The 11,951-nt window shown below is 45.9% G+C and overlaps 1 protein-coding gene across 2 annotated transcripts in view; it reads right to left on the bottom strand.

Annotated features, from left to right (window-relative positions):
* ARHGEF17 (Rho guanine nucleotide exchange factor 17) overlaps positions 1-11,951 on the bottom strand; it is a 214,657-nt gene that overhangs the window by 63,211 nt on the left and 139,495 nt on the right. For both annotated transcript variants that reach the window (XM_075337614.1, XM_075337616.1), the window contains exon 2: positions 989-1,066. In XM_075337614.1, coding sequence (XP_075193729.1) covers positions 989-1,066 — 78 coding nt within the window. The remainder of the gene's footprint in view (positions 1-988; positions 1,067-11,951) is intronic.

The following is an 11,951-nucleotide window of genomic DNA, read 5'->3' as shown; positions in this document are numbered from 1 at the left end:
TGTGAACATCTTATGCGGTGCAGACAAAAAAAAAAAAAAAAAAAGGAAATTCCAAATGTTAAGTCCACTTTACACACTGCGATGTCGCTAGCGAGCGTACCCGCCCCCGTCGTTTGTGCGTCACGGGCAAATCGCTGCCTGTGGCGCACAATATCGTTAGTCGCCGTCACACGTACTTACCTGCCTAGTGACGTCGCTGTGACCAGCGAAACGCTTCCTTTCTAAGGGGGCGGTTTGTTTGGCGCCACAGCGGCGTCACACAGTAGCCGTCCAATAGAAGCGGAGGGGCGGAGATAAGAAGCTGTAACATCCCGCCCACCTCCTTCCTTCCTCATTGCCGGCGGTCGCAGGTACGGAGACGTTCCTCGCTCCTGAGGTGTCACACATAGTGATGTGTGCTGCCTCGGGAACGACGAACAACATCGTACCTGCAGCAGCAACGATAATCGGGAAAGGAACGACGCGTCAACGATCAGCGATTTGGTGAGTAATTTTAATCGTTAACGGTCGTTCCTGCGTTTCACGCGCAATGATGTCACTAACGAGGCCGGATGTGCGTTACGGAATCCGTGACCCTGACGACAGCTCGTTAGCGATGTCGTTGCGTGTAAAGCGGCCTTTACCGAGCTTGGCCACGGAGAGTTAACTCCGCCAGGACTCATTGCTCTTTCGTAGGAGAGTAAAGCTTGACAGGCTCGTTACAATTGTTGCAGTGCAAATAAGAATCCTCCAATTAATTTAAAGCAAGAAGAGATCTCGGGAATTCTCGTGGTGCGAGGGGTGGGGGAGGGGGGGGGGGTCCTAATCTCCTTGTGAATAAGACATTTGCAGGATACTTTGTACAGTGACGGATTTCGATTTAACATTGGACCGGATGAGCATTTGTTGGCATGTGAGGTGGCGGCTGCTTCATCCGGTTACGTCCTCGCTCCCCCTGGTGGTGGCGCTACTTTCATTTATCAATGTTTATCAAGCCACATATCCGTACCTCCATTAGGGTGCGCAGCGACTCCACGTAAGACTGCTCCGTGTCCAGGAGGGTCAGGAAGACATGTCTCCTCATATCCTGCAAGAAAGAAAAGAGTGCATGATGAAGATCATATATTAGCAACATAAAGGGATTGATACCAGCAATATTGGATGTGATGTGCGGTGCCACACGTCCTGATTGTCCTCACCCCCCTCCACACCACCATTATCTTTCCATATACAGTGCAATATTTGCAAAATGAGACATTACACAGACATCCCACCGTTCTCTCCTACCTAGAGGTCAGCTGAGTAATTTGTGATGTTCCTCTGTTATTCCTCCTGGAAATACATATAGAATTTGACAAGAGCGTCTCACCACTTGGAGGGGTGTCCTTGCAACCACTGGAAATGTCAGTCTGTGCAGGGACAGGGACCAGTGAGATATTGAATGGTAATGCCCATTCATAAAAGTTTCCACTCATTCCCAGGCCAGGAGGAATTACAGAAGGAACATCACGACACAAGGGTTTTAAAAAGATTTCCTATACATACAGTATATACAATTAGGTCCAGATATATTTATACAGTGATATATTTTGGTAAACTGCTAAAATGCCGAAACCTATTCCACGATACAGTTACATAATCAATATGAACTTAACCCCTTAGGGATGGAGCGCCATGCTAGGTACCAAGCGAGTGGTGAAAGGTAAGGGAAGGGGGACATGGTGACCCCCGATCAAACCTACTGCTGGTCCCTGGGGTCCTTCACTACCCTAGATTGGTTCCACACCTATGCGCCAAGCTGTATACCTGACCCTAGGTATCCCTAGTGCTGGGGCCTAAATAGGAAACGGGTGGGATCAGCTCTTCGTCAACTCCACTAAATGCTTAAGGAAGACACAAGGAGGACACACGGGGAAAAGCATGAACTACTTGTCTACTGATGATTCAGGCAAGAAGCTCCGCAAGGTGCCAGCAACGATACCAACGAGGAGTACAAGCCATCTGCTTGCAACCAGAGCTAGAATGAACTGAATAATATCACCAGAACCATTCCGAGGAAGGAAGGGGTATTTAAGTATCAGGAGAATACTCTTACCAGCGGTTTAAACATTAATAGCTGCACATTGACACTGTACATTGTATACAAGCTGCGTAATGACACTGTACATTGTATACAAGATGCACACTGACACTGTACATTGTATACAAGCTGCACACTGACACTGCACATTGTATACAAGCTGCGCACTGACACTGTACATTGTATCACAGGGTCCGATCCTAAGTGTTGTATTGTAATCATCATCATCACTGAGACGCGTCGTATTTCCCAGGTATATAATGTATTATCAGGGGGTGGGAGTCATCGTCATGGAAACACACATGAATCGCCCCCACATCCGTGCATTTGTGAAGTAGTCACATGGACGGAGACCTGAACTCCGGTCCTCAGCCGGTCACACGATGTCCTTATACACAGGTAATTAAAGGGAAGGTGACTGCGGCTACAGGGAGGCAGAAGAGGATAACGTGTCCCCTCCGCCCTACAGAGACCATTCAATATATAGGTGGCTCCGGATCAGTAATGTGGGCCCGGAGGAATCCAGGTGTCATGCGGTCCTGGTCCTGCTTGTCCTCAGGGCTCCTGTGCCAGTCACTGCGCAGGGCATCATAACATGAAGGCCTCGAGGAAGACCTGACTCCTCACAACTGGCTGCCATTGACCTCCTCCTGAGGGAGGGGGCGCTGTAACTAATGACGAGGGTCTGCAGGGGCCCACCTCAGACCGCAGGAGATGAAGACCCCGCACGTTACCCACCAACAATCTGAGGAGGGGGAAACAGACCACAAATCCGGGCACAGCATGCTGGGCTCTGTGCTACCACCACCACCATTATCACCATTAACCTCTGCTACACAGGATCCCGGGATCTGTACACTTCACTATGGAGTCCATTACCCCAATCATTTACCATAAGATTCATGTAACCGCCATGCCTCATATTCACCAGAAAGTCTATACCATGTGCAGCCGACCAGGAAAGTGAAGCCCCCACTATCAGGGTACATAGAAATAACCTGCAAAAACACTGTAGTCACTATATAATAATCCTGAGTTACCTCCTGTATTATACTCCAGAGCTGCACTCACCATTCTGCTGGTGCAGTCACTGTGCACATACATTACACTACTGATCCTGAGTTACCTCCTGTATTATACTCCAGAGCTGCACTCACTATTCTGCTGGTGCAGTCACTGTGTACATACATTACATTACTGATCCTGAGTTACCTCCTGTATTATACTCCAGAGCTGCGCTCACTATTCTGCTGGTGCAGTCACTGTGTACATACATTACATTACTGATCCTGAGTTACCTCCTGTATTATACTCCAGAGCTGCACTCACTATTCTGCTGGTGCAGTCACTGTGTACATACATTACATTACTGATCCTGAGTTACCTCCTGTATTATACTCCAGAGCTGCACTCACTATTCTGCTGGTGCAGTCCCTGTGTACATACATTACATTACTGATCCTGAGTTACCTCCTGTATTATACTCCAGAGCTGCACTCACTATTCTGCTGCTGCAGTCACTGTGTGCATACATTACATTACTGATCCTGAGTTACCTCCTGTATTATACTCCAGAGCTGCACTCACTATTCTGCTGGTGCAGTCACTGTGTGCATACATTACATTACTGATCCTGAGTTACCTCCTGTATTATACTCCAGAGCTGCACTCACTATTCTGCTGGTGCAGTCCCTGTGTACATACATTACATTACTGATCCTGAGTTACCTCCTGTATTATACTCCAGAGCTGCACTCACTATTCTGCTGCTGCAGTCACTGTGTGCATACATTACATTACTGATCCTGAGTTACCTCCTGTATTATCCTCCAGAGCTGCACTCACTATTCTGCTGGTGCAGTCACTGTGTGCATACATTACATTACTGATCCTGAGTTACCTCCTGTATTATACTCCAGAGCTGCACTCACTATTCTGCTGGTGCAGTCACTGTGTACATACATTACATTACTGATCCTGAGTTACCTCCTGTATTATACTCCAGAGCTGCACTCACTATTCTGCTGCTGCAGTCCCTGTGTGCATACATTATATTACTGATCCTGAGTTACCTCCTTAGGCTATGTGCCCACGGGACTCTGTGTCTGCGGATTTTTCTGCATCAAAATCCGCAGATTTCCCCCGGAATTCGCACCTTTTCATAGGTGCAGATTTTGTGCGGATTTGACGCGGATTTTACGATTTTTTTAAATTCAATTGAATAGGAAAAATCCGCACGAAAATCCGCAACAGTAATTGACATGCTGCAGATTTTTCCGCACGAAAATCCGCACGATTTCCGCTGCGGAAAAATCTGCAGCGTGGGCACAGCATTTCCCAAATGCCATAGAAATGGCTGGGGAGTAGCTGTGCTGCAGATTTCTGGAAAATCTGCGCATTTTGCGCAGCGTGGGCACATAGCCTTACAACATCAACTTAAAAAAACAAAACAAAACAGGGCTCGGGCTTGGATGCTGTACGTGTGAACTTAGCATTGCTGTGCTCAAGTACGCTCGGTGCTCAGTCCTGTGCGAGCTGCAGCACGATTACATGTAGTATGTAACATAAAAGATATATATAGTGATCGGCTTATGGCTGGCTGTATGTGGATGGAGACTTAAACTGCCCAGCTGTGTTTCTGGACCTCCTTGGGCCAAGTTCAGACAGGTGGATGTTCGGGTTCATTTGCTGCCAGCGAACTGAACCTCCAAAGGTTCGCTCATCTCTAGTTGTAAGGAGACATGCAGTATAATACGAGGGACTGCTGATAAGTCTTTGGCTTTGTGTTTTTTTTGTTTCTATGGTAACGAATGTTCCATCACATGAAAGCCTTATGTGTCTAATAGGTTTTCAACATTTTGCATTTGTTGCTTCTGGCAACAGTGTTCTGCGCACGCGGGTAAACAAAATGTCAGAGTCTAATGCGATATTCACAGCAACTGAGAGCAGAGGAGGGATAAAATTCTTGTTTCTGCAAGGAAAGTCCGCTGCGGATCTTCATGGTGATATGTCGCAGACATTGGGGGATCAATGCTCTTCATATTCCACAGGTAAGAACTGGGTTGCCAAATGTAAAACCGGCAACTTCAGCCCCGATGATGAGGAACGTCCTGGACGCCCGAGAGTGGTTGTTGTTCCGGAGATCGTCGATGCTGCGCACAACCTCATACTGAAGAATCCACGAATTTCAGCTAAATCAATAAAAGCAATAGCAGACATCATGGGGATTTCCCGTGTTTGTGTCATGATCCATGAACATTTGGACATGAGGAAGCTTCTGCAAAGTGGTCCCCAAATGTCTGACAACAGATCAGAGAAGCTGCGAGTGACAACTTCCCGGTCCATTTGTCAGCGTTTCCGGACTGATCAGAGCTTCCTGGAGCGACTGGTCACTATGGATGAGACCTGGATTTATTTGTATGACCCTGAAAACAAGGAGATACAGGAGACAGTGATGCATTAATGCCTCTCTTGATGGGTAGAACAGGAGTGGGTAAGAGTCTTTAGAGGTGTATGTAGGTTGTAGATTTTTTCCTGTTGTCAAATGAATTAGGTATGCCGAAAAGAAAGTCTAGATCTGAGCTGATGGATTCGGATGGAGATCCTTGCACAGGTGCAGCTGACCAAGAAGCAGTGAACGGGCCTAGAGTTGAGAGTCTTTCACCAATACCGACCATGCCTTGGTGACATTGGTCACGTCAGTGACTTCTGTTACTCCTTGTGTTCTTAAATCCCTACAGGAACAAGCGATACAACAAGGAATGGAGTGTGACATGCAGGGAGCCAGCTGACTGAGGAAGGTCTGTGGACAAAGGGTGGTAAGCTTTCTCTGCCATGAGAGCTCTTCTTAAAGATGGCCCAGGTAACATCTGTGAAAGACAATTGTCAGCGTGTGCTTTGGTGACACCGGGTTCAGTACCCAGGTGGGCAGATTCACCCAGTCTTGTGAGACAAGTGCTTAGAATGAAGTGAGAAAAAACTGTAAAGAGTCCGTAGAAACACCCTGCACCTGCTCTACCCATTCTTAGAGACTGCAAACTGATTATAGATGTATATCATGAGCACGTTGTATGCAAGTCTGTGCGTGTTGTGTAAATTTCTCTCCAGGTTTGGTCAGAGGCATTCCTGTGCAGAAAACGACATTATTGTTGAGAAGCACATGAAGGTGGTATGTAAGAAAAATGTGTTTACAAAAAGTGTATATTTTATAGGAAAGTGGAAACTAGTAAATCGTGTATAAAATGTATATGGTTTTCTTTTTGCAATAAGCAGGTCTTTATGTAAGATGTTTTTGGTTTAGCACAGACATGTATATTTTTATATAATTGACTGAATAGTGTGCTAAACAGGTGTATTCTCCAATTCCAGATCTTAAATCAGAGCTATTAGCATATGGTCTCCAGTCAGGAGACTGATTGATCCTAAAGGACAAGCGAGAAAGAGCCATGAGTCAACACTAGAGGAGCTGATCCAACCACAGAAAATCTATGGATCCACATCTCGCATTGTAGAAGGGTTAATCAACCAGAGCTGCACTGAGCGTTCTGCTCATACTTATCCTTTTCAGAAAACCCTGTACAGTTTTAGACCAGTCTTGCCAGAACAGTTAGAAGAGAGGACTTAGAGAACCTTGAGACATGGGAAAGTCCAACTACAAAGGGTGAGGACTCGCCTAGGAGTCCTTGGTCTCAAACCGGTGAAGAAAACCCCTTTCCCCTTTCCGCCCATGTTTCAACGTTCAGTTAGGCAGGTTTTTCAACAGATCTTTCTACCTCTCTTCCTAAGGGAACACAGTACCCTTAGAATTTAGAAATGGCAGAAGTAAGTCTTTAGGGGGGACTGTTGAGGATAAAGAATTGAGTATCCAAAAATACTTAATTCAGCCATTTCATAGACTCAGTTATATAGTTCAGTAGATGTGAACTAACACACATATTTGTGAATGCTTTTGTTTCTTATTAACATGTATATATGTATATTGCATATTCAGTGTATTTTCCTTAAACTCAGTATATACTAGGATATATATGTATAGCTTGAATATGGCCACCATTTCCTGGTTTACACCCAAGACAGATGGACAAAGAGAAATTCCTGGATCCTAGACTGACCAATCAACGGAGAATATGTAGATCTCTCTACGTCATGAAGCCCTGACTTACGATACTTGATTGGACTAAAACTTTTGTTCACACCCCCTTACTGTTTGGTCTAGAGTCTCTTTCAAACAATAAAGAACACACTTGGTTAAGAGCCCGTCATGGAGATAGATGTAACTGACTTGCTGTGCAGTTATTTCTCATTCTCGTGTGCACCCATGACATTTTAATTAGAAGCAGCAGCCGGATATCAAGAGATCCTTTGAGTCTCATCATCGTCGTCATTCTGACCTTGACACAGTCAGAAGAGCGGAGGCACAGTGGTTCTCCTCATCCAAAGAAGTTCAGGGTGCAAAAATCAGCCACTAAGGTGATGGCGTCTGTGTTCTGGGATAAGGAGGGAGTGCTGCTAGTGGACTATCTTCAAAAGGGTTCCACCTTCAATGCAAGGTATTATATTGAACTATTGGAGCAATTGAAGGCAGCTCTGAAGGCTAAAAGGTGCGGCAACCTGTCCAAAGGAATCTTGTTCCTGCAAGACACCGCCTCCGCTCACACTGCACAAGCGACCACGGCAAAACTGGCAGAGCTGAGCTTCCAGCTGGTGACCACCCACCTTATTTACCAGATCTAGCTCCTTCCGACTATCATCTGTTTCCAAACCTGAAGAAACACCTCAAGGAACCAAATTTCACCATTTCTGCTGCCATGGCTGCTACAGATGCTTGGTTTGAGGCACAACAGAAATCCTTCTTTATGCTAGGCTTACAGAACTTGGAATACCGATGTAAGAAGCGTGTTGTCATCAGTGGAGAGTATGTGGAATGAATGGAAAGTTTCATCATCTTCTCTCTGGATAAAGCCAAAGACTTATCAGCAGCCCCTCGTATACATCTGTGTTTGGTAGGTACCTCTTAATGGTGTGAGTTCGTTATAAGACTTATCACAAGGAGTACCCTGCGCTCCAAACCGATGGATGCAAACCTGGAATAGTAGCATCATCAGTTCCCACCTAACATCCAACGCCGCACCACAGAGATGCAGCTCCGGCCATAACACAAGAGGGCGGGAATAACCAAATATCACAGGAGCTTTAGCTTGATAAATTTGTATGTCCGCGAACGACGTTAGAAATCCAAGTGGCCCTTGTCAGAAAAATAAAAAGTCCCTCCCCCCCCTCCGATATAGGGGTCTTTGGGATACAGGACAGAACAGGTCCGCTCCTCCACAGCAAGACATTCACTTTACAGAAGGGAAAATGTAATTGCAACATCTCACACAATGGAGCAAAAGAGCAGCGCATGCTGCGCAGACACTGAACCAGCAAGGGGGTGCAGGGGTGTATGAAGCCAGAGCTACGAGGTCCATATACCAAACAGACAAGAAGAGTCACAGCGAGCAGGAGTTCACAAAATGCAATGCATATAATGGCCAGCAGGTGTCGCCACAACTGACAGCACTGGCATCTCACTTTACAGCGTGACGTGAAGGTGAATTACAGCACTACAGGAAAGGTATTCTTGTACTGCCTGAGCCTAGATAAGCAGCCATCTCACAGAAAATAGCAACTATATGATTGAATACTGGAAATAAAAAATATTCAAAAGATTAGCCCCTGTACGAAAAATAAAAGCTGCATTTCTATGGTGACCGCGTGTTCCGAGCGATGGAGAATAGAATGTCAGGGTCAGTTCGTTCTCTGCGCGGAGTGAAGCCTCCGAATCGCACGTGTCGTGGTGAAACGCTGGATACTCTGCGCTGTACAAACCACCGATCTCTCCGGAGAGGGACCCAAAACCGCGGCGTGTGAGCGAGCGGCTCCTGTGCCGATAATCAGCGCTGTGTCTGGATGCAAACGTGACGCCTAACTATTGATCACTGTCATTACGGCTGCTCTTTTTACACAAAAGGCTTAGATACACACGTTCTGGTGATTTTCACAGCATGATACCACGTGCTGAGCGTTGCATCTAAGCCTATCATGCAAGACTTTGCCTCTGAGCTGAAGTATCTAAGCTCATCAGGTGTGATAACATCTGCCGAGCCGCTGTAACCAGGTGTATCATCTGCTATCTGGCTGAAGCTCATCATGCGTGATACTGTCTGCTGAGCTGCGTACCCAAGCCTATATGCCACTGAGAAATTATCATGTGGTCCAAATCTACACAACAAAACATCAGTGTCAAAAGTCAAAGAACTGTGCCGGGCAGCTACATAGACAACACATCAGTACACAAGGGTTCAGTCTGTTACACAGTACATACACACAGCATGTCACATAAGTGAGTACACCCCTCGCATTTTTTAGTAAATATTTTATTACATCTTTTCCTGGGACAATACTGCAGATCTGACCCTGTGATACAATGTGCAGTGTCAGTGCGCAGCTTGCATACAATGTACAGTGTCAGTGCGCAGCTTGTATACAATGTATAGTGTCAGTGCGCAGCTTGTATACCATGTGCAGGGTCAGTGCGCAGCTTGTATACCATGTGCAGGGTCAGTGCGCAGCTTGTATACAATGTGCAGGGTCAGTGCGCAGCTTGTATACAATGTGCAGCGTCCGTGCGCAGCTTGTATACAATGTGCAGCGTCCGTGCGCAGCTTGTATACAATGTGCAGCGTCCGTGCGCAGCTTGTATACAATGTGCAGCGTCAGTGCGCAGCTTGAATACAATGTGCAGTGTCAGTGCGCAGCTTGTATACAATGTGCAGTGTCAGTGCGCAGCTTGTATACAATGTGCAGTGTCAGTGCAACAGCTTGTATACCATGTGCAGTGTCAGTGCACAGCTTGTATACCATGTGCAGTGTCAGTGCGCAGCTTGAATACAATGTGCAGTGTCAGTGCGCAGCTTGTATACAATGTGCAGTGTCAGTGCGCAGCTTGTATACAATGTGCAGTGTCAGTGCAACAGCTTGTATACCATGTGCAGTGTCAGTGCACAGCTTGTATACCATGTGCAGTGTCAGTGCGCAGCTTGTATACCATGTGCAGGGTCAGTGCGCAGCTTGTATACAATGTGCAGGGTCAGTGCGCAGCTTGTATACAATGTGCAGAGTCAGTGCGCAGCTTGTATACAATGTGCAGCGTCCGTGCGCAGCTTGTATACAATGTGCAGCGTCAGTGCGCAGCTTGTATACAATGTGCAGCGTCAGTGCGCAGCTTGTATACAATGTGCAGCGTCAGTGCGCAGCTTGTATACAATGTGCAGTGTCAGTGCGCAGCTTGTATACAATGTGCAGTGTCAGTGCGCAGCTTGTATACAATGTGCAGTGTCAGTGCGCAGCTTGTATACAATGTACAGTGTCAGTGTGCAGCTTGTATACAATGTACAGTGTCAGTGTGCAGCTTGTATAACAGTGTCAATAACTCAGCACACAGCCATTAATGTCAAAACTGCTCGCAACAAAAGTGAGTACATCCCTAATTGAAAATGGCCTATTTGGGCCCAATTAGTAAAATCTCCCTCCCCAATGTCATGTGTTTCATTAGTGATGCAAAGTGTCAGGTGTGAATGGGGAGCAGGGGGGGGGGTGCCATGAAAACGTATAAAATATTTACAAAATATGAGTAATGTATTGAGATATAGTGTGTATACGTTGGCACAAAAGTGGTACTGTGCAGAGCTCATGATCCCGTCATCTACGCTGGACGAGGGACCTGCAGGCCTCAGCGCTGGTCATTGATAAAAGCCAATTCACACTGAGCAGAAGTGATGGCCGGCAATGCTGGAGTCGTGAAGGACAACGCTGTGCATCAGCCACTGTCATCCAGTCATGGTGCCTCTGCAGGAACCACACCGGCCTAATGTCATCTTCATGGAGGACAATGCTCCAGATCATCGAGGTCTCATCATTAGGGAACGACTGCTGGAGACTGGGGGACCTCAAATGGAGCGGCTGCACTTTATCCAGACCTGAATCCCATAGAAGACCTATGGGATCAGCTGAGTCCCCGTGTAGAGGCCGGACCTCTGTACCCCAGAATCTCAATAACCTGAGGGCCGCCCATCAAGAAGAGTGGGACGCTGCCTCTACAGACAATAATTCCACTGGTGACCAGCAGGAGGCGTCACTGTCAGCTGGAATTGAGTCTCAAAGCCACAGGACAATGACACTGACATTTGAGGGGGGGTGGAGGGGTGTACCCACCACTGTTGGCTTTGAATAAATTCTTTGAGATGAGGACTCACCATTGCTGCTTCTACATAAACGCCGAATGTTAGGATAAAATATCACAATATCACTGAAGTTTTTACACTTTACATAAATTTTACCCCAAATCCAAATATCCCTAACTCCTTGTAAGTCGTGTATCAGCACAGAAGCGATACTGTGCAGTGTATATACACACATGCACTCCAGTATACGGGTGCGCGGTGCCCATTCCCAAGTCTGTATATATATATATATATATATATATATATATATATATATATATATATATATATATATATATATATATATATATATATATATATATATATATATATATATATATATATATATATATATATATATATATATATATATATATATATATATATATATATATATATATATATATATATATATATATATATATATATCTCCCAGTATACAGGTGCACAGTGCCCCTTCCCCGGTCTGTATATATCTCAGTATACAGGTGCACAGTCCCCCTTCCCCGGTCTGTATATATCTCAGTATACGGGTGCACAGTGCCCCTTCCCCGGTCTGTATATATCTCAGTATACAGGTACACAGTGCCCCTTCCCCGGTCTGTATATATCTCAGTATACGGGTGCACAGT

Source organism: Anomaloglossus baeobatrachus, chromosome 2 (genome assembly GCF_048569485.1).
Source record: "Anomaloglossus baeobatrachus isolate aAnoBae1 chromosome 2, aAnoBae1.hap1, whole genome shotgun sequence".
In the NCBI taxonomy this organism is placed as follows: domain Eukaryota; kingdom Metazoa; phylum Chordata; class Amphibia; order Anura; family Aromobatidae; genus Anomaloglossus; species Anomaloglossus baeobatrachus.
The sequence above is the reverse complement of the archived record's forward strand: the minus strand, read 5'-3'. Positions and strand labels throughout refer to the sequence as shown.